This window comes from Saccopteryx leptura, chromosome 2 (assembly GCF_036850995.1).
Source record: "Saccopteryx leptura isolate mSacLep1 chromosome 2, mSacLep1_pri_phased_curated, whole genome shotgun sequence".
NCBI lineage: Eukaryota > Metazoa > Chordata > Mammalia > Chiroptera > Emballonuridae > Saccopteryx > Saccopteryx leptura.
Window position 1 is genome coordinate 310370257 of NC_089504.1, and position 23991 is coordinate 310394247.

Below are 23991 nucleotides of genomic sequence, written 5' to 3' on the forward strand. Positions count from 1 at the left end.
TAACATATTGGAAGCCTTGGAGCTAAATGACAGAGAATTTAAAATAGAAATCTTAAAAATACTCAGAGATATACAAGAAAACACGGAAAGGCAATATAGGGAGATCAGAAAACAACTCAATGAACACAAAGAATATATTACCAAGGAAATTGAAACTATAAAAACAAATCAAACAGAAATGAAAAACTCAATTCACGAGCTGAAAAACGAGGTAACAAGCTTAGCTAGCAGAACAACCCAGATTGAAGATAGGATTAGTGAAATAGAAGACAAACAACTTGAGGCACAACAGAGAGAAGAAGAAAGAGACTCAAAAATAATAAAAAACGAGAAAGCCCTACAGGAATTATCTGACTCCATCAGAAAGAATAACATAAGAATAATAGGTATATCAGAGGGAGAAGAGAAAGAAAATGGAATGGAGAATATACTCAAACAAATAATAGACGAGAACTTCCCAAGCCTGTGGAAAGAACTAAAGCCTCAAGTTCAAGAAGCAAACAGAACACCGAGTTTTCTTAACCCCAACAAACCCACTCCAAGGCACATCATAATAAAGATGACACAAACCAATGACAAAGAAAAAATTCTCAAGGCAGCCAGGGAAAAGAAGAGTACAACATATAAAGGAAGGCCTATTAGATTATCATCAGATTTCTCAGCAGAAACTCTACAAGCTAGAAGAGAGTGGACCCCAATATTTAAGGCCCTGAAAGAGAGGAACTTTCAGCCAAGAATACTATACCCATCAAAGCTATCCTTCAAGTATGAAGGAGATATAAAAACATTCACAAATACAGAAAAGATGAGAGAATTTATCACGAGAAAGCCCCCACTCCAGGAAATACTAAAGGGGGTTTTCCAACCAGATTCAAAGAACAAAAAAAAACAACACCACAAGTAACAGCTCCACCAAGAACACAATAAAACCAAACTTAAACTGTGACAACAAAGGAAAAAAAAAGGGGGGGAGAGAATGGAGATTAACAGTAGCAAAGGACGATGAAGTGCAGAAATACTTATAAAATAGGGTACTACAATGAATATGGTAGGTACCCTTTTCATTACTTAATGGTAACCACCCTTGAAAAAACCACCACAAAAACACATGACTTAAAAAAGGTAGCAACAGAGGAAAGAAGTATGGAACACAAACAAACAGAAACAAATGATAGAAAAACAAAAGAGAAGAATCAAACTAGATACAAAACTAACAGAAAGCAATTTATAAAATGGTAGTAGGGAACCCACAAGTGTCAATAATTACACTAAATGTAAATGGATTAAACTTACCAATAAAAAGACACAGAGTAGCAGAATGGATTAAAAAAGAAAATCCAACTATATGCTGCCTACAAGAAACACATCTAAGCAACAAGGAAAGAAGTATAGTCAGGAGGGGACAGGTAGACACTGAGAAAGAAAAGGATGGACAGGCTGCAGAATCGGTTGTCATCCAAGAACAAGTTCTGTAGGCATTGGAGAGGGCCAAGAACAGGCCCTTGTGAGATCAGAGAGTGATGGAATACTGGGCTTTCTGGTTTCTCAGGGCAAGCAGTTCAGCATGGTGACCAGATCCAGGGTAAGTAAGGCCAGGGGAGAGAGTGCCTAAAGTTGAACAGAGATCAATTTTAAGGCGTCTGAAGTTGATGAACGTCAAGAAATGTGTGTATGTGTGTGTGCTCAGAGTAGTAGAGGTGTTGAATGGCCATCCTTGGGAACTCCGAAGGCACCCAAGATAGAAGGCATAAAAGGACTGAAATTTGACCAAAGACCAGAAGGGATAGGTGTAATACTGGCAGGTGACAGGAACCTCAAAGGAGATTTGAGGGGGAGGGTGGGGAATCTGGCCTTGGAGATCTGGGGAAATGCTGCCAGTCTGCCAGTCTCCATAGCAATAGCTACGCTGAGAAATGGACATCCGCCTGCTCTAGGTAAGGGGTGCCATATCTTCTCTTATCCAGCAAATGGAGGGGCTGTGTCCGGTCAGCTGTGACATTTAGGTGGAAAGTTTCTGAGGAAATATAACACCCTTACCTCTGTTCACCAGGCCTTGATAAGATTGGAACTCTATTTTAAAAAATAAATCTCTCTCCCCCATTTCATGAACAAGTGGACTAGTATGGATGAATGAAACATTAAGATGTGGAATCTCTGACTTCATCAATTGTAGTAATAACCGTCATTTATTAGGAATACTTGCTATATTCTAGCCAATGTGTTAAGAGCTTTTCATAGACTTTTTTTTCCCATTCTCCCCATAGTTATAGATGGAGGCTATGAGATTCACAGAAAACTTGATTGCCCAGCCCTGAAGCTGGAGCACTATCTCCATGTGAGCGGTGGCTGCTTCCCTGAGTTAGTGTAGATTTGGGGAGAAAGAAAATCTTTACAGTAGCACGTGACTACTTACTTATGCCCTCAGTACTAGCAGTTTGAGTGGCATCGTTGGTTCCTGAATCAATATAGGAAACCTGGAAAAGACCTTGTGCCATCATAGTCCCCATGCTCGCCGAGGTTAGCCATACTGGTGTGATTTCTGTATCCTGTGTCCTTGTGCCGATGTTAGTGTTCATGTGCTGGTGGTCGTCAGGGAGTTGAAGATGGTGCAACCTAGCACTGGACCACCTGTAACTCCCCTTTCTGTAATTACTGGGGAAAGGGCGCGTTGGGTTACCCCCGGTCCCTGGATGTCTGAAAACTAAGGGACAGCCTCTCTGTAGAAATGACTATTACTCTTTTAATAAAACTTGTAAATTGAATGAATCCAGCAAAATTAGCCAATAGGAAGCTAACTGATGACCTGTTTTCTCCAGCAAGAATTCCAGTGCTGGCAAGGCTCCATTGGAGCAAAGATGGCCCGGGCGCTGGGGATGGCTCTGTGGCCTCTGCCCCAGGCGCTAGAGTGGCTCTGGTCGCAATATGGCGACGCCCAGGATGGGCAGAGCATCGCCCCCTGGTGGGCAGAGCGTCGCCCCATGGTGGGCGTGCTGGGTGGATCCCGGTCGGGCGCATGCGGGAGTCTGTCTGACTGTCTCTCCCCGTTTCCAGCTTCAGAAAAATGAAAAAAAAAAAAAAAAAAAAAAAAAAATGAATTCCAGTGCTGGGCCCTGGCCGGTTGGCTCAGCGGTAGAGCGTTGGCCTGGCATGCGGGGGACCCGGGTTCGATTCCCGGCCAGGGCACATAGGAGAAGCGCCCATTTGCTTCTCCACCCCCACCCCCTCCTTCCTCTCTGTCTCTCTCTTCCCCTCCCGCAGCCAAGGCTCCATTGGAGCAAAGATGGCCCGGGCGCTGCAGATGGCTCCTTGGCCTCTGCCCCAGGCACTAGAGTGGCTCTGGTTGCGGCAGAGCGACCCCCCCCTCCCAGGGGCAGAGCATCGCCCCTGGTGGGCGTGCCGGGTGGATCCCGGTCAGGCGCATGCGGGAGTCTGTCTGACTGTCTCTCCCCGTTTCCACCTTCAGAAAAATACAAAAAAAAAAAAAGAATTCCAGTGCTGGATCTGACGAGGTGGCTTGTGCCTTTTGTATAAGCAGCCCTCTCTGGCCACCTCTCCCAATTTCTTTTGCAGGAGGAATTCGATGGGGTCCTGCGAGAGGAGGTCGTGGCTGAGACACTGTCCCAGCTGGGACGCTCGGGCTCTGGGACTGAGCACGTCTACCTCAATCTGACTTTATCGGTGAGTCGGACGAGATCGCTGTAGTCTGGCTACACCTCAGCGGGGGCTGGACCGTATTCATTTTTCTGGTGCACATAGCTTTGGTGGTGGCCCCAAAGCTCAGAGTCTCGCATGGGATGGAGACTGGTGATAAGAGTTATTTATGTAAATGTTAGACATCAAAGAGTCCTCTCTAGTCTAATATTCAGCTCCTCAAATTCCTTTGTTTTCATTCCCTTCATAGTCTATTTCTTTCATCTTAAGTAGTCTCTTTTATAGCAATCAATGCCTTCTTTCCAGAAGGTTGAATTTGATTCTGTAAAACTAATCAAAATCTCTAAGAATTTTTTCTCTGATCAGCTCAAGGACCAAAATTTATTATCTGAATCCAGGAGAACAAGAGATTTTGGTATTGATGTTCCCCCACCCCAAAAGTATGTCAAGAACTAAGTAGCTCTGAGCTATCTCTCACTTTCCTAAAGATAACTATTATCAATGAAAAAAAATGGATCGTTATTTATCAATTTTTAAGATTCTAATACTAGTCACGGTGTAACAGAATCCTGGCTCCAATTTTATCATAGGAACAGAATCCTGTTTTGCTTTTCTAGGGTCCTAGAAAAACCATTTAACTCTTTTTTGCTTCCTTATATGGTAAAGCATTAAGTATTTTCTTGGAGATTTACAAAATAAAGGCAGACACATTCATGAAATAAGCACACGCAGATTTTGTTCTCGAGCCATAATTGGTCCTAAGTGGGTGAAATTCATGGTAGGGCTGTTCTGTCTTGGATTTGCTCTTGTCAACTATCCAAGAAATGTTCTTTTCACCCCTGCTGGTTCCATGGCATGTCCTTTGGGAACCACATCTTAGGGCTGCGACCCTTGACTATTTTCCCTTTATAACACTTGACGGATGACTCAGCCAGGGAGGCAATAACTCGCAGGGAGCACCCCATGTGGTTGGCACTGTTGGGCTTTAGAATGGTAAGTAATTCCAGCGGCTAACACATCCCCACACGAGTCCCTTTCGATCAATATTCTTCTTATGTACGTAGCTCTATCCCTTAAATTGATCTACCCTCCCCCACCCCCCAAAAAAGCAATTCTTTAAATCTTATTTCAGCCAGATGAACTGAAGCTTAACTTGCTTTGCCACTGACCTCCTTACATTGGCGCTATCACATAGTGAATTACTGTGCCTTCATAACCTGTCTTACTGAATACACCTTCACAGGGATGCCTGGTTTAGTAATCTCTCCCTCCCCTTATATCTTAGTTATGTGACACATTATTTTTTTTTACTTTCTCTCATTACATGTGATGTCGCTTCTCTCCTATGACCAGAGTCATAGTTTTCTTAAGGGTACAATACAACTCAGTTTCATTGTTGTATTTCTCATTGCACCAAGTACAATGCCTAGAACATAGTAGGTTTTTAATAAGTATTTATTTATTACTGTTCTAGTGGCCTGTATTAAACACTATTATTATCCCATTTGAGAACTTGCTTATAATGACACTTCAGTGGTAGACTTTTTCTGATTCGAATATCACAACATAAATTAGCAATATGATCTTTGTTCCAAGGGACCAAACACCCCTCCACTGCTGCTGAAGTGCACCAAAAACAAGATTTCATGGAAGGAATGTTAGAAAAGGATTCGGGAGACTTAGATCTGCTTCTCTGTCACTAACTTGCTGTGTGATTTTTAGGCGATTTATGCACCTCTCTGTACTTCATAATCCTCCTCTCTAAATTGGAAAGAATCCACCCTGAGGATCTCAAAGGGTGTTTGATTAGATGAGATTATTGTGGGAGAGAGTCCACACAGTGATTCCTGTGAAACTGTGGGCAGTATTATTATCAATGATCTCCCTGTGAGGTGTGAATTCTAACATCCCATTTAAATTCTAGGCCATTTGCTTTCTCTTCAACCAGATAATGTCTTTGGCTTTATTACTACTACATGTTGTTGTTTTTTTTAAATATAAAACTCTGCTCTGAAGATCTTCCTGACACAACTTTAATTTGCCTTTTTATGTTGCGTTTGTTCTTGCTAACACCACTAATTTTCCAAGCTGTTATTTTCTTCAGAGGAAGGCGGTTTTTAATGGAGCATATAGTCTGTTTTGAGATCCTATTAGTGCTAGAGTTCAGAGTTTGTCCTCTCACTTCAACTTTGTTTTATAAAAGAAATTCTGGATTTCTTTTGTCAACTACCGTTTCTAGATATTTCAAGAAGACTGAGTACTAATCTGTCAAAGCAACATTCAAGGCTTACCTTTTATTTTCTCAGGGCGGTGACTTGATTGACATTAGCATCCTGTGTGGATATGTTCACCTCCAGAAGTTGGATGTTTCAGTAAATAGAATTGAAGGTACGTAATTGTCATTCCAGTAAATGGATGAATCGCCAGATCATTTTAAAATTTAAGCTCTCTGGTATATAGTATAGTTTAATACTACAAAATTCGACAGAAATGCTATTGTGGATCAATGTGCATATTGATCCCACACTTTCCATGTAAAAAAGGCACCAATGACTGATGACGAAAGAAAAAGTCAAGGGCAGCAAACATGCAATATTATGCTATGGCTGAGAGTGTCAGATGGAATGTTTGCTTCTTCCTTTTATGGCCGGGTTTATTACTTCTTCAGTATGTCCTGAATATCTGATGGTTCCCTTTTCTTTCCCTCTATTAGTTTCTTCAGTGTGGATGAGTTCATTTATTTTCCCTTGAATGAATTCTTTCCTTTCTTTTGCATTTGCAGCATTTGAATCCTGACCTTCTACTTCTGTTCTTATTTGAGCATGAAGGACTCACAATTTTTTCCTCTATTTTTGCGGTCTCTGTATACACTGCTCACAAAAATTAGGGGATCAGGGAAAGTGCAGATACTCCAGTACTTTCAGCCTTTTGTATAGGGCATTTTCACCAATGACAGAAAAGTTGGTTCTGCATCTCATTTGCATAATCAAACAACTTTCTTTGACTTGTTTGCTTTTCTGATGTTCTTGTTTAATAAAAAAAAATCAAATGCTTTTTTTTGTTGCTTCATATTCATTTTTAAATATCCCCTATTTTTTGTAAGCAGTATATTCAGTTGATTTTTTAAATATTAACTTTGCCACTTGGAGGTATATACAATCTATTCGTTGTGACACCTTGTTCACATGGAATGAAATTATATTTTTTTGAAAGTTCAATCCTTGTTTCTAATTGTCTGATCTTATTTGAAGTTGATTTGTTTTCTTTAGATTTCTTACAAAGGAAGCAAATCCTTATTCCTGACCTGCTTTCTTCACTGATAATCCTTATACTCTCTTTGTTCGTTTGTCTTTTTTGTAACAATTAAATTTTGCTGATATTGTCTTTTCTGGCTCACTTTAAGGTGTTTTTGTTTTTTAACTTCATATGACTGTAATAATTTAGCAGCTCGTTCATTTCAATGGCTAAGAAGTATTCTAGCATAGTTTTTCTTAAAATGCTACTGTTTTGAAAGACTCCCCCCCACCCCCACAGTTTTATAAAACTTGATTATGGAGAATTACTAAGGTGACCAACATTTTTACAATGAAAAGGAGGACAAAAATAAATTAAACAATATTGTAAATAAAAGAAACATTTTATTCATTGCAACATTAATATACTATAATATGATAAATGCATATTAAAAACATTTATAATATTTTATATTGTAATTATGCTTACACATCTATTACTTTTTAATAATAACTGTAAGAAAAAAGTACTCATTTAGATACAAATATGTCACATCACACACAATGGATCAACTGCATCGATTAAATACTGACATTTACAGATCAGTCTTCCAATATCAAAAAGGAGGACATGTAGGAGGTCACTTTTCGAGGGAGGGCAGAATTTACAAAAGAGGACTGTCCCCCTAAAGGAGGACGATTGGTCACCTTAGAATTACAAATGTGAGCAAGTAGAAGACCATTGCCATCAATACTTAGGTTCAACAATGAGCAGCCCGTGCCTGTCTTGCTTCCTGTAGACCTACCTGTCCCACTCCCCCAGGACTATTTTAAAGCAAATCTCAGCTATCAAAGCATCAGGAGGACTTTTTTTAGTGTTACTGGCAGGAACTCACTTACACCCCACACCTCCAAGGTTCGCTTTGGTTCCAGGATAAGGAGTTCTGGAGTGGTGGGCAGGCGGGCAGCTTCAGCAAAGAGGAAAGAGATGTGGCTTCACACCGTCATTGTCACTTGAGCAAGGAGCCCACAGTTGCGAATGAAGCTTCCCTCTTCAGATCAGTCTTCTTTCATCTTTTGTGGCCTGTTTTATTAACTCATCAAGTGTTTGAGAACCTGCTGTCTGTACAGTACAGTATGCGTTTCTTTTTGTGTGGACAGTGTTATTGATGGGCGGATGTAGACCCGTCTTCATTTGTATCAGAACTACGGGGGTGGGGGGAACTGTTAAAACACAGATGATTGTGCCCCACCCTCCGAGTTTCAGAGTCAGCAGGTCTGGGGTGGGAATTGAGAATTTGCATTTCTAGTTTATTCCAATTGAAGCTGTCCAGGACCGCACTTGGGAGAACCACGGATGTAGACGCGAGGTGCTCCTGCCATCTGGTGGACATGGAGGTCACTACACACGAAGTAGGGAATTATAATAAATAGGCCTGAAAAAGAAGCCCAGCGTCCCAGACCGTGATTTTTTTCTGTCAGTGATTTGAAAGCTTTTGCCATCCACACAGTATGAAATGTACTTGTCATCTCTTCACCTCCATCTAAGTGGTAGCTGCTGCTGCTGCTGCTGCTGCAGCTTCAAGACAGAGCGCCATTGGTACCGCCCTTCCCTGCCACAGAAAGATCAGCTCCAACGGGCTGCAGGGGCTGGTGGAAACTGACAGTCCAGACCATTACTGACACAGAGCTGAGCTCAAAACGGACAAACAACCCAAACTGGTAAAGCATGACAGTGTCTCCTTTGGTTTCCCCGTACAGGCAGCTTCCTTGATTTGCTCATTAACTCCCACTGAAAGGTTGATGTTTCAATGGATGGTCCCTCGTAGTACAATTTCATTTCAAAAGACAGGCTAAAGAAGGATATAGTTTAGACCAGAGGAATGAAGTAGAAATTGGTGGGGACCATCTGGCTTTAGTGACTGTGACCGCTGGTTTGTGATCCAGAATGAGGAGAGAGGCAGACGTTATCATTACCATTTTCAGGTGGAGAAAGAAGTGACCAGTAGAGACAGGGCTGTCGCGCCTCCTCGTGTGATTCTTCCTGAGCCATTTTCTCTCCTCCTCCTCCTGTCCCGGAGTGCATCAGCTGCAAAGAGGCAGAGAAAGGCAACACAGTCCTTTACTTATTTTTTTTTTTTATGTTTTGCACGTGGTTTCATTAGGAGTGACTATTAGCACATCAGTTCTTTACTTAGTAGTCGAGGCTCAGAATATTTGCTTGGGCTAAAACGCAAACCTCACACATGCATTTGAGCCAACCCAGAGTCAAAATATAATAAATTAATGAGATGTAGGAGTAAGTCCAACAAAAACAAAATTTCCTTTGTAGCAAAAAAAAAGTTCTCTAATGGTGGCATTTTTAGTCTTTCTGAAAAGACCCAATTCAGGCCCTGGCCGGTTGGCTCAGTGGTAGAGCGTCGGCCTGGCGTGCAGGAGTCCCGGGTTCGATTCCCGGCCAGGGCACACAGGAGAAGCGCCCATCTGCTTCTCCACCCCTCCCCCTCTCCTTCCTCTCTGTCTCTCTCTTCCCCTCCCACAGCCGAGGCTCCATTGGAGCAAAGTTGGCCCGGGTGCTGAGGATGGCTCTGTGGCCTCTGCCTCAGGCACTAGAATAGCTCTGGTTGCAACAGAGCAATGCCCCAGATGGGCAGAGCATCGCCCCCTGGTGGGCATGCCGGGTGGATCCCGGTCAGGCACATGTGGGAGTCTGTCTGACTGCCTCCCTGTTTCCAACTTCAGAAAAATACAAAAAAAAAAAAAAAAAAAAAAAGACCCAATTCAGTTATTTAGGGGCTAATTATCAAGAGGATTATCTACATCTTGTGGGACATGAAGCAGGCCTGTTATTTGTTACTTGATTGTTGTGGAAAAAGTGGGGAGGAAGTGGGGGGAGGCCCTGGGAAGAAGGTTCAATTACTGACTAACGGAGAGAGCTTTGCATCCATGCATGCGCATGCGCGTTACACACACACACTATTCATTTCACTGATCTGGAATAAGTAAGATGTGCTTGCATCCGCCACCATTTAAAAATATTCTCACGTAACATAGGCTGTTTTTAATGGTTTTGTCTAATTTCTATTTTATTGGCTTATGTTCTTGTGCATCTCTTTTTTTCTCCCCAGATTTGTGCTGTGTAGGTTATATGCCTTATCTTCTAGAACTTAATGCTTCTCAAAATAAACTGACAACATTCTTCAATTTCAAGCCACCCAAAAATCTCAAGGTAGATTTATCATTGCACTCATTACATAATGTTTGTTAAGTGGTTTGCAAAGTACACTAATCCGCAAAGTGGCACTAGAATAGGAAATTCAGAGAGTAAGAGGTAGGGATAAATCGTGTGTTTAAAATGAAATAAAAGGGAAGAGGATTTATACATCATTGATTTAGGAAAGGGGAGATGGTCTGTCAATGGGGAATCATTTTAGGAAGCTGTGCTAAACGCTCGTGTTCATATTAAAGAACTAACTTCCTTCTGTTCTATCACCCTTATTTAAATACTACTTATCATGTGTATGTTTTCATTATAGCAGAATTATTTTACATGTGAAAACTCTGTAAACATTTCCCGGGGGCTCACATTGTACCGTCCTTATGGCTCCAGCCTTTAGTTTTCTTAGGAAGCACGGATTTCAGACTTTCATCCTTACCTCTCTGCAGTTGCGTCTGCATTTCTGGGGCAGAGTCTGACTCCTCTCTGGGAGCCGTGGCCAGTAGAGCAGCTTGCTCTGCCGCAGGGCACAGGGTCCTGCGCTTGCGCGTGCACACAGATCACCTGAGGTTCTGGTGGAAATGAGATTCTGACCAGGGGTGGGAGTTCCAGCAACTTTACAGGTGCTGTGATTGCTGCCAGTCCACAGACCACATGGAAGCAGACAGGTCATGGAGCAGTGGTTCCCAAACTTTTCTGCACACCACAATCACCCGGGGAGTTTTTAAAGCCACCAATGCCTGGACCCTGCTGCCAGAGATTCTAGTTCAGGTGGCCCAACGTAATGACGAGACTTGGGCTCTCTGTGCTGACAAATTTGGGGACCAATGCCACAGAGTTTGGGATTAGCGTTCCTCTTTTGGACTCATGTTTAATTTAAAAGTTATATTTAGACACGGACACCAACAATTGCCATTTTTTTAAGCGACTGGCTTTACTTTATTTACAAACCAGATTAATTTAGATCCAAAGGATTCTTCTGGGGTTTGCACACACATGAAATCCAAAATCTGACACCCCCCCCCACCAGTGACACACTGTTCTTAATTTTTACAGTTGATGAACCCACATTGACACATCATTGTCACCTCAAGTCTGTAGTGTACATTAGGGTTCCCTCTTGGTGTTATAGATACTATGGATTTGGACAAATGCATAATGACACATACCCATCACTATGGCAGCTCCCCCTTCTTTAATGTTCCTGGAGAATAAGAACAAGTATTGATATATTGGCAACTTCAGAGGAGGGCCAGACCCCAGGGAGGAGCCACGAGAACCCCATGTAAGCGTGGGCAGGAAATGGTGGAGATTCTGGTGCGTGCACTGTGGTCTCTTATTTAGTGCCCGACACAGCTGTGAGGCAGCTGGAACAGCCCTATTTCACAGACGAGGACCCTGAAGGACGGAAAGGTTAAGTGACTAATAATCTTTCCCAGGAGGTCGTAGGGCTGGGGTTGAACCTGATGTCTGAGACCCCAAGCCCGTATCACACCCCCCTGGGAAACCGCTTCCTTTTTATTTGTTGTCTATGATTCTGTGCCACCAACCAGAGAGAACACACCTCTCCTAGAGGGCGGGGGCTTGTGCCTCACTGTTTCCCAGGACAGTTTTGCTCTTAGTAGGTGAAGAAGTTTCATCTGGTTTGATGGGGGCTTCCTACAAGCTCTGGGAGCCGATGGAACTCCTGATGGGAGTGAGAGCAACCTCAGCCCTCTAAGGCCTCAGCAAGCCTGGCACCAGAGCAGCACGGAGGGCTCGGTGTTGGCGCTCAGCCCCGACGGGTGGGTTGGGTAGCTGTCACGAGGACACACGTGCCGGGGCACAAGAAACGAAAGGTGTTGATGAAAAAGTGCCAATTTTAAGTAAGCTCAGATAATTATAAGTTTGTTTCTAGTTTATCATTATTCTATGGAAGAAAACAATGAGCATGAAACTCCATTAACAATATGCCAAACTGACTTATTTCAGTCTAGTGTACATTTTACACAGCTGCAGTGTGTGTAGGCATGAGGTCTTGTGTCCTGTTCTTTTCACTTAGCACTGTGTAGTTCACAAATGTCTATCTTCACATGGTTCATACACTTGCACGTGACCGACCATGTGTACAGTCCCAGTGCTGTAGTGTAAATCGACGTAACAACTTTCCAACTCTTGCCACTTGAGTTGCCAGTTTTCCCTTTAAAAAAAAGAATTTAACGCATTGATAAAATAATCGTAGTGCATTTTGGGGGGTGGAATCACTGTTTTAAAGGGTACAAGAAAATGAGAATAAGTGTTTATTATATAATTGCTCCATAGTTTTCCAGAAAATGTTTATAATGTGCCCTGCACATTATCAATGCAGTGTTTCAAAATAGTGAGGATTTTTTTTTCTTTTTGTTTCTCCTTTGCCAGTAGGTGAATGATTAAAGGAAGTTATTTAATGTTGTATTTCTGTAATCTCATATTTTTGAGTAGGAACAACTGATATTGTTGAAAATGCTTACCTAAAATAGTCCATTTTGAGAGAGGGTGTTAGGTTGAAGAGATGTGACCTGAAGGATGGATTAGGAAGAATTTTCTGGCACTAAGGGGGTGACATGGAGACTATATTGAGATAAAAATAGAAAAGGCCAAGAAAGGAGAAACAAGGTGTATGTATACACTAACTGAACCCAGTTTTCTGGGTAGTAGAGAATCTGAAAGAAATGGTGATGAGGGTGAAACCGAGGTGAATCCCGAATGAAAAGCAAAAAGTTTACAATAAATGCTGATGGGGAGAGAGCAGCTGCAGGAACTAGCGTTTGGGTCATAGGATGTCGGCTCTGGCCACAGGAAGATGTCTTCCTAGGGTCTCAAAGGGGACAGACAGGATCCCAGTTAGACAGTGATGAAGTAGGGGCAACTATTTTAGCTTGGATGGGTTTTCAGTAAAAATTCTAGCCCTCCACCCAGAAATGCGTTCTTATTTGCATTTAATTATTGTAGTTAAGATGGATGAAAAACAAAGTGTGACGCATTGTTTCTTTTTCTCCTTAGAAGGTGGATTTTTCCTGCAACCAAATTTCTAAAATGAGCGATCTGTCGGCATACCAGGCTCTCACTAAACTAATTTTGGACAGTATCCTTTGATGTAGAAAGGGAAAAATTTGGTTAATAGACACATTAATAAATGTACCGGATGACATCGAGTAATACGAAATAAGCAATTTACTAGAGATGTGTGACTCATTTAAGTAATTAAGAATTAATAATCAGAGAATGAGGAAAGATGTTTTATTTACCAAGGAATAAGACTGTAAATCAGAGCTTACCAACAGCATTTTATACCTGGAAAGCTAAGCTAGACTAGTGTTCTGGTAAATGTAGGCTGATTTTTAGAACCAGATAAGTTCTATTTTAACTGACTCCTTCCAAACTTACTTAAACTTGGCGCCCTATTTTGTATAAATTCAGTATCTGGAAATCCAGATGTGGTCATAAGAAAAATCAGTGATTATTTATTTTACAAAAGAAGCTCGCTTTAAAATGCAAGCTTCTCTAGTGTATTTAATTAATTGATAATTAAAATATGCTTTCATTAAAAAAATGTTTGATTGCAGCCAGATTCAGGAACAGATCTATTGCCTGACTCAGGCTGCCAGGCTAACAGAGGCCCTGCTCTAACTAACAAAGGCACACTCCAGCCTCAGGAGCCAAAGGGGGACCTGTGAGTTTAAAGAGCTGGAGTCTCCACCACAGACTGAAGTCCTCTGGGTGGGCGGGGAGCAGTGCCTTCTCCACCCACTGGAGGACTTCAAGGCAGAGTGGAGAAGGAATGACTGCCCCTGGCTGTGTCCTTCCCGAGTGGTGGTAGCAGCTAGTACACACTACGCCTGTAGTAAGGCTGAGAAGCAGGGAGAATAAAAGTTACATTTTACTGAGGTGTATTTTGTAGGGAAAAAAAAGAGAGAAACCTTCACATTTGATGGAACACTTAGAACATAGTGCCACACCATTTAAAACTTGTGTGAAGCCCTGGCTGGTTGGCTCAGCGGTAGAGCGTCGGCCTAGCGTGCGGAGGACCCGGGTTCGATTCCCGGCCAGGGCACATAGGAGAAGCGCCCATTTGCTTCTCCACCCCTCCGCCGCGCCTTCCTCTCTGTCTCTCTCTTCCCCTCCTGCTGCCAGGGCTCCATTGGAGCAAAGATGGCCCGGGCGCTGGGGATGGCTCCTTGGCCTCTGCCCCAGGCGCTAGAGTGGCTCTGGTCGCAACATGGCGACACCCAGGATGGGCAGAGCATCGCCCCCTGGTGGGCAGAGCGTCGCCCAGGCGTGCCGGGTGGATCCCGGTCGGGCGCATGCGGGAGTCTGTCTGACTGTCTCTCCCTGTTTCCAGCTTCAGAAAAATGCAAAAAAAAAAAAAACAAACAAAAAAAAACAACTTGTGTGAAAAGGAGTGATCAGTGGACAAAATATGAGAAATAAAAAATGCCAAGGGTTGGGGAACTTGTCGATCGAAGGGATTTCTTTTTATGTTGCACATTATGGGTATGGGATTGGTTTAGCACTTTGGAGAACAATCTTATACCATCTTATAAAGTTGAATATACAAATTTCCTATGACCTGGTATTTTCATTCCTACATGTGGACCATTTTGCTGACGTGTACGTGGAATGCTCATAACAGGATTGCTTGTCATAGCAAAAAAAAAAATGGAAAAAGGCCAAATGCTCATGGATAAGAGAAAGCATAAATGTTGGTATATTTCCACGATAGCAGATTATACAGTAGTGAAAATGAATAAAATGTATTTCCATGCAGCAACAAGGAGAAATCGTAATAAGCTAACTGTAATTTAAGTGTAAAGTTAATGGGAAAGGGAAGGGGGAATAGACCATGCAGCATAGTGCTGACCTCCGAGAGGGGGGCGCCAGGGTGGGGCAGGAGAGGGTGCAGGGACAGAGGCGTTATTGCTGATGTTCTGCTTCTCGTGTTGGGGTGGGGGTGATGGTGGTGGTTTCAAGAGTATTCATTATATTTTTAAAAGTAAACAAAAAGCAGGCTGTATATGGGCCAATGATATACCTATGTCAATTAGCAAATTTAAAAGCCTGAAAATTATAAATTAATTTCTTTGAACACAATTATTATTATTATTATTTTTTTTTTTTTCATTTTTCTGAAGCTGGAAACGGGGATAGACAGTCAGACAGACTCCCGCATGCGCCCGACCGGGATCCACCCGGCACGCCCACCAGGGGCGATGCTCTGCCCCCCAGGGGGCGATGCTCTGCCCATCCTGGGCGTCGCCATATTGCGACCAGAGCCACTCTAGCGCCTGAGGCAGAGGCCACAGAGCCATGCCCAGCGCCCGGGCCATCTTTTGCTCCAATGGAGCCTTGGCTGCGGGAGGGGAAGAGAGAGACAGAGAGGAAAGCGCGGCGGAGGGGTGGAGAAGCAAATGGGCGCTTCTCCTATGTGCCCTGGCCGGGAATCGAACCCGGGTCCTCCGCACGCTAGGCCGACGCTCTACCGCTGAGCCAACCGGCCAGGGCCCCTGAACACAATTATTGATCAAACTTCAAACTTTGGCTGGGTCAGAATCCCCGGAGGGTTCGTTAGAGTAACTGTTGTTGGCCCCCATCCTCAGAGCTTCTGGCCAAGCAGGTCTTGGGTGATGCCTGAGATTTTGCATTTCTAACAAGTTCCTAGGTCCGTGATGGCGAACCTTTTCATAAAAACCTCCCACTTTTGCAGTGCTGGTCAACCTGGTACTTCCTGCCCACTGGTGGGCGGTCCAGCTTTCATGGTGGGCCAATCGCAGTGTGATTTGGTTGCTCCTTTACCCCCCCCACCACCATGAAAGCTGGGACGGCCCACTAGTGGGCAGGAAGGACCAGGTTGACCAGCACTGCAAAAGTGGGCAGTTTTTATAAAAAGGTTCGCCATCATGGTACTAGGTGATGTTGATGTTGCTGGTCTGAGGACCACACTTTGAGACCGACCCTGAGATCGAAACTGATCAAACCTCTCTATTACACCTTGCAAGGCGTGCCTTTCTAATCTGATGGCTTCAGAAATTTGACTGTTATCTTTTCTATACTTTGTATATTTGCTCTAGCTTTCTTAGTGGGCATATATGACTTTTGAGCGAAAAAGTGTGGTTTTCTTTAAAATAAAGTTAAGTGAAAGTGTAATTATTGATATAAAAAACAAAACAAGTACTTCAAAACAAAGTAGTTAATAAAGCTAGTAAAACTGATAATGTGATTGTAGTACATTGATTATATTAATACCTTAGAATAAATTAACTATAAGATATCCACTTGGTAGTTTATTTCATTAGGATGCTTTGTCCTTTTGTATGTGAATAACTGATGATTAGTTGATAAGCATCCTAAATGGTAAGATGGTGAACTTTGCCAAGTGTACGTAAGTTTACAAATTCTTGAGAAAGGATGAGTTTATTCTTTACTTCTAAATCCTGACTGGTTGTTCATTGAAATTTACTGCATGACTGTAGAATTGTGAAATTTAAAAATGATTCACAGAATTTTAAAATCCAGACAGGATTTTATAGACCATCCAGTACTATGTTATTTTATAGGGGAGGAGCCTGAGACTCAGAGATTCAGGAACTGTCCAGGATTATTTGGAAGATGGTTGAATTGAGACGAGTGTCCCAAATTCCATTGTTTTTCCCATGTTGCAATCCATTGAATAATTACTGCTTTTATCACCTCATGCAAGTTTCGTTTCTTAGGGAGTTTCACTCTGTAGGGAAGAACATTTTTCACTGGCAGGGAGATATAGATCTTTCAGGACTGGTTTTGATTAAAGCCATCATTGTGAGTCTCCCCACTAAGAGAATCGTGATGGATTTCCAGTATTTCTCAGTAACTGTTTTCTATACAACCAAACCATATTTTTTGATCATAGCAAATGAATAAGAGTGAAGCCTGAACTAGTGAATAATTCATGTTAAGTGCCATGAACTGCTGACAGTTTTGCCGAAATGTGAGAATATACTGTTGGGCTTTCCCTGGCTGCGAAGTTGTGCCTGTGTGCCCCTGGGTCCTTTCACTCGGTTTCCTCAAGGATCTGAAATCCCACTGGAACAGGTTTATTCACGGAACAGAAAGCTCTAGGGCTGGAATATGCCATATGATAATTTTAGGTTCTTTGAATCTCTCTCCAGCTAGTGGCCTTTTAGAATGAAAATATACCTAAGAGGATTAACCCAGTAAGCAAATTTATTGTGATAGTTGAGTGAGTTATCAGATTATATTTCTTCTTATCCAAAAGTCCCAAGAGCTAAGAAAGAACATGAAAAGAATAATGTTAGGAGGAAGGGCAAGTAGTATTTTGTAAAGGTTCTTGTAAGGAAACGGGTGACTGGCAAGATGTAGGTATTCCTGAAAGCAAGCTGTGAGCTCAGAGCTGGATGGACCATATTGACTGTTGGACCATCTGCACATTGACCAGTGTTGCTGGCAGTCACATATGAGGTGGCAGTGAGAGTCACTAGTGGGGAAGGCTGTTGTGCTCTCTCAAAAAATAACTCCTTACTCAAGAGCCTCATGAATTTATAGTGCCTAAAATACCTGGAAAGCTAAAGGGAAATAGACAATAGGAAGCTAAAGAGTTGCGAAATAGACAGTTTTTCTGAAATGACTGTTTTTCTCCGTAGAGATGTTAAGTCAGTTCCTCACCCTTGCCCCCAGTGCTGTGCGTGACGCCAATGATAGCCACAGAAGCCGTGCTTATGACTGATGGGACCTATCCTCCTTTTGGCCCTTGGCAATACTAATTTTATGAAACAAGACTTGCTATTTTAGTTAAAGCTGGTCAATCAGCTGCATGGACCAAGTGTTTAGCCTCTAATGTCTTAGAAAATTAGTGTACACATTAAAACAAGCTTTCCTTTTCAATTCCCAGTATCTCATCGTTGTTTCAGCATTCCTGTTTTCCCATTTTCTGAGCCTCACCTGCTTCCCATGGGAATGCTTCCTGGCTCAGCCACCCACAAGCATATGTTGTGTATTCTTTTTGTCATACCTCAGAGTATCTTCGTTTCGTTGGAGCACAGCTTCCAGGACAGCAGTGCTCCTGCAGTAGGGCTTCGGACTATTGCTCCTTCTGCTAAACTGAGACAGATGGCCATTTGTTGTTTTTCTTGCCAAAGATGGCCTACTCAGAGGGTATTTTATTTCATGTATGGCTGTGTGGGAGTTTAATCTCCCATTTTCTACATTTCACATGCTTTGTTACAATCCACATCTGCAAAGATCAGGACTTTCATTTAAAAGATGGCCTACTCAGAGGGTATTTTATTTCATGTATGGCTGTGTGGGAGTTTAATCTCCCATTTTCTACATTTCACATGCTTTGTTACAATCCACATCTGCAAAGATCAGGACTTTCATTTAGTAACGGAATGATTATTTGAATAGCCTAAAGAAAATGGGAGCAGAAAGGAGTCTAGTGTGTGTGAGCACAGACATCTATTTGTAGAGGTTTCCTGGCAGGAAACTTCTTAAAGTATGTAGATTTGAGCATGCATACTGACGAGAAGCAGAACTATGCTTCCGCCCAACAATTGAATAGGAATGAAACCAATGAAGAACATCTAGAAACTTCTGGTCATTTGGCAACATTTTCCCATCGTTGCTTCCAGTTTCCTAATTTACCTCTTTCTGTGGCCTAGTTCTTTTCAAAATCAGTCCTGGCCTTGAATCTTCCATTTTGTGCTGTTGGCCAAGTGGTGGAGGATATGATTCCTTGACCTCATGTACTTGTAGTTCAGTAAGGGTAACAGTGCCTTATAATTGTGGGTGTTTTATGGTTTCTACAACTCATTCACATCCATTTTCTAATTTTTCTCATGATCTAACTTTTGGGCTTCATGGCAACCTGGTGTTATCTTCGCTTGACAAATGAAACATCTGAGCAGAGAGAAGTTAAGTCACATAACTTGTAACTAGTAGAGTTAGGATAACTACAAATCATTATGAAGCGAAATATATGTTTTTGTGTCGCTTACAATCCCTTCCTTCCTCTTTTAAAAATTAATTCCATGAGTGTTTATTCTGTGGTTCATGGAAGGAGATAGCTGAGGGGTTAGAAATTGAACAGAAAAGGTTTAAAGGAAGGAAGTGGCTTGTCTTGAGTTGGTTTCAAGGGATGGAACTGCTGTGACATATTTATATTTACTGCCTAATCGCTTCTGAAGTGGCTAGATCATGATGAAATGGCTCACCCAGTCATATGAAAGTGTCTGTTCTTTAGAACCTTTAAAATGTTTAAACCTCTAATATGTTTGCTAAGCTGAGGGGTGAAGAATGTCATCTAGATATGTGTTCTCTGACTACAGGTGAAGTGTCTTTTCACATGTTTATTAGCCACTTAGATTTGCTTTTTGGTGACTTTCTGGGAATATCCTGAAAATACTCATTCTTCATTTTCAGTTGGGTTATTGGGTTTTTTTCCCCATTAGTTGATGGCCAATTCTTGATGTATTCTAAGTAGCAATTCTTTATTATTTATATATGTTGTGAATACATTCTTCCAATCTGTAATTTGTACTTACGTAGGTAATTAATAAGTAATACAAAATAAGAAAGGTTATCTATAAAAAATAAATATCATACTCATGATGTTGGTTGAATATGAATGGTTAAAAAGAGGAAAAACAAATGGAATTTGAAGTTGAACCTGAAGAATGGGCAGGGTTCAGAAAGGGGTAGAAAAGCAGTAGGAAAACGGCTACACTGCCGGGTTAGAAAGTTTCTGGTGCATTCCAGAACTACTGAGAATATCCACCTGGCGGAACTGGAGCATTCTCATTGGATTATCATGGGGATGAAATTGAATAAGTAGATTATTAAATATTAGAGTGAGGATTTTGAAATTCATCCTATGAGAATTTTTTAATTGAAGCATACTATCCAATCAATATTTTGACAAAAATTAACCTGACTACAGTGTGTAAGGTGACTTGGGGACAGGATGTTAGAGGTACCCAGTGGTGCTAAAGCTTAATTGAGTTGGCAAAGGAATGAATAAAAAGGAAGGGAATAATTACATAGATGTTTTAAAGCAAAAGAAATATATGTTTGCCAGGTTTTGGTGACCGGTTGGAGGCCCTGAAGGTTACAAGTGGCTGAGAAAATGGTGATGTCTTAGGCTACTTGGGAGGGAAATCCGAGCTTTGGTGGGGAAATGATAGAAAATCCCGGAAACTTGCCGAAGAGAGCGAGGACAGAAAGAGGTGAGAATCCGTGACTTTGTGATCACAGTTTTAAGTGCCTACAAGGACAGAACACAGAAGTTAAAATTTTAGCAATGAATAGAAACTTAGTCAACCGATGAGGAAATTAAGGCAGAGTTTTGGCTTCATTTATTTTAAAGGGAGAAGAGAAAGCAATGTAGACAGAAAGGGTTGTCCCTCTCTCTGTTGGAGTATTGGTTTTCCTTTAAAAAAATTTTTTTTATTAAATTTATTGACACTGGTTAATAAAATTATACAGGTTTCAGATGCACAGTTCTACAATACATCATTTGTAAATTGCACTGTGTGTTTACCGCCCCAAATAATGTCTCTGTCCATCACCATCTATCCCTCCTTATTTCCTCCACCCCCTCTCCACCACCCCCCTCTCCACCACCCCCTCTCTACCATCCCCTTCTCCACCACTCCCCTCTCCACCACTCCCCTCTCCACCACTCCCCTCTCCTCCACCCCCCTTCCCACCACCCCCCTCTCCACCACCCCCCTCTCCACCCCTCCCCTCTCCACCACTCCCCTCTCCTCCACCCCCTTCCCACCACCCCCCTCTCCACCACCCCCCTCTCCACCCCTCCCCTCTCCACCACCCCCCTCTCCACCCCTCCCCTCTCCACCCCTCCCCTCTCCTCCACCCCTCTCTCCTCTACCCCTCTCCTCTCCACCACCCCCCTCTCCACCACCCCCTTCTCCACCCCTCCCCTCTCCACCACCCCCCTCTCCACCACCCCCTTCTCCACCCCTCCCCTCTCCACCACCCCCCTCTCCACCACCCCCCTCTCCACCACCCCCCTCTCCTCCACCCCCTTCTCCACCCCTCCCCTCTCCACCACCCCCCTCTCCTCCACCCCCTTCTCCACCCCTCCCCTCTCCACCCCCCCCCTCTCCTCCACCCCCCTCTCCACCACCCCCCTCTCCTCCACCCCCCTCTCCACCACCCCCCTCTCCACCACCCCCCTCTCCACCACCCCCCTCTCCTCCACCCCCCTCTCCTCCACCCCCCTCTCCTCCACCCCCCTCTCCACCACCCCCTTCTCCACCCCTCCCCTCTCCACCACCCCCCTCTCCTCCACCCCCCTCTCCACTACCCCCCTCTCCTCCACCCCCCTCTCCTCCACCCCCCTCTCCTCCACCCCCTCTCCACCACCCCCCTCTCCACCACCCTCCTCTCCTCCACCCCCCTCTCCTCCACCACCCCCCTCTCCACCACCCCCCTCTCCACCACCCTCCTCTCCTCCACCCCCCTCTCCTCCACCCCCCTCTCCACCACCCCCTTCTCCACCCCTCCCCTCTCCACCACCCCCCTCTCTTCCACCCCCCTCTCCTCTACCCCCCTCTCCACCACCCCCCTCTCCACCACCCTCCTCTCCTCCACCCCCCTCTCCTCCACCCCCCTCTCCTCCACCCCCCTCTCCTCCACCCCCCTCTCCTCTACCCCCCTCTCCACCACCCCCTTCTCCACCCCTCCCCTCTCCACCACCCCCCTCTCCTCCACCCCCCCTCTCCACTACCCCCCTCTTCTCCACCCCCCTCTCCACCACCCCCCTCTCCACCCCTCCCCTTCTCCACCCCTCCCCTCTCCACCACCCCCTCTCCTCCACCCCCCTCTCCTCCACCCCCCTCTCCTCCACCCCCCTCTCCTCTACCCCCCTCTCCACCACCCCCTTCTCCACCCCTCCCCTCTCCACCACCCCCTCTCCACCACCCCCTCTCCTCCACCCCCCTCTCCTCCACCCCCCTCTCCACCACCCCCCTCTCCTCCTCCCCCTTCCCACCCCCCCTCCACCCTGCAATCCTCATGTCTGTGTTATTCTTTACCACCCGTTTGCTACAGCTGCCATTTCCCAGGTGACACCCTGGTGTGGGTGACAATAAAACTTACTGCCCGTTGCCACTGTGGTGTGACTCTGTATTGAGAAGTCCTGCCCGTGAGTGAGCACATGAGGTTCTCACAGAGACCTTTGTGGACCCTACGGAAAACCCAAGGAGGTGTCGTGAGCTGCTCTGAGATGTCTTTCCTCCCTGATTAAATGGGTCACACATGAATGCAAATGTGAAAAGTTCATTCTAAGTCACACTAGTATTAACTTCTTATGAAAAATACATTGCAAGATTTATTGTTTCTTCTTTACTGGCATAGAATACTGCTCTGTTTTTGCTCTTGCCTAATTTAATACTGATACTTTTTCTTTGAACTGTTTTAAACAATGTTTTCCTTAAACATAGTTGTGGTCCACAGACAATAAGATAGAAGAGATCAGTGGAATAGAGCTGTGTAGGAGTCTGACTCACCTGAGCCTGGCCCAGAACAAGATCACCACCATCGCTGGCTTAGGCGTGTTACCCATCAAAGTACTCTGCCTGGTGGGTCTGACAAAATGTTTATTCATTAGACGTACTAGCGAACATTTTAGCAGATGTATGAATTAGAATTATTTAGGAATTTTTAGCTTTATAGAGAATTCCTTACTAGTATGTTAGTGCCTTCAGTTGTGTTTGCTCCTTTCCATGTCTGGGGTATGAGTGTGTGTGTGTGTGTGTGTGTGTGTGTGTGTGTGTGTATGTGATCAGTATTTCACACTAAAGGAAAATGATTTTCTAGTTTGATATCCAAATTCAGTTTTTCAAAAGATTGACTTTTGTTACCAAGTAATAAGTAATAGCTCATTAAGTTTGGGGTTGATAATATAGTTTCTGGATTATCCAGGATTTTTTTCTTCTTCCTTTCTTCCTCCCTCCTACTTCTTGACCTTGGATGGCTTTGCTATTCTTCATTTCATCTGTCACAAGGTAGGCAGGGGGGATGTTAAGCTATGAGGTGGGTAGCTTATTAAATTTCCATGTGAGCTATCCCACAGGAGAGTGTTGAACTGTTGTTTAAAATGACACCTTGGGTGTCTGCAGAATTTTGACACATACAATATACTATCTCTGTCTTATTTAACCACAGATAGCTGATGGATTGCTATGTGTTGATTTTTCCCCCAGTTTGGAGATTCCAGTGCGTTTCAGTGAGTTAGGTGAGGGTTAAGGACTGGTTCCCAGTATCCAGAGTGGAACAGAAGCATGGACCGGTTTAATCATTGCCCTGAGGTTTCATGTTTTCTGCCCACTAAGGCATGTCAGCAAAGCACAAAGGGAAATGAATTGGATAAGTTGGTTTGCAAATTTAAGGATTATTTTAAAAGTCACATTTTAAAGTTATGATAACTTGAAGGATTATTGGCAGTATGTGCTACTCCATTTGTAGCTTGTCCCTTTCTTTTCCTATCTTTTCTGCATTGGCATTCCTGTCAACTCTAAGTGGAGCTAAGGTGCAGAAAGGGATCAGGGAGGGGGGTGCGCTTACGGGAACGGGAATTAAACTCACTATTAAGAGTAACGGCACGTAGCACTTTTATCATCAGCATTTGCTTCAGTAACTAAGTAACCCACGTTGACAGTTTCTTTTTTTTTTTTAAGTGAGAAGTGGAGAGGGAGGGAGAGAGATAAGAAGCATCAACTCATAGTTGCAGCACCTTAGTTGTTCACTGATTGCTTTCTCATATGTGCCTTGACTGGGGGCTCCAGCCGAGCCAGTGACCCCTTGCTCAAGCCAGTGACCTTGGGCTTCCCAGCAACCTTTGGCCTCAAGCCAGCA

At 43.7% G+C, this 23991-nt stretch overlaps 1 protein-coding gene across 1 annotated transcript in view; it reads left to right on the top strand.

Moving 5' to 3' along the window:
• LOC136393537 (leucine-rich repeat and guanylate kinase domain-containing protein-like) overlaps positions 1 to 23991 on the top strand; it is a 113519-nt gene that overhangs the window by 8436 nt on the left and 81092 nt on the right. The window contains exons 2-6 of the mRNA XM_066366171.1: positions 3571 to 3678; positions 5958 to 6039; positions 10013 to 10113; positions 13123 to 13204; positions 22591 to 22715. Of these exons, the coding sequence (XP_066222268.1) occupies positions 3571 to 3678; positions 5958 to 6039; positions 10013 to 10113; positions 13123 to 13204; positions 22591 to 22715 (498 nt within the window). The remainder of the gene's footprint in view (positions 1 to 3570; positions 3679 to 5957; positions 6040 to 10012; positions 10114 to 13122; positions 13205 to 22590; positions 22716 to 23991) is intronic.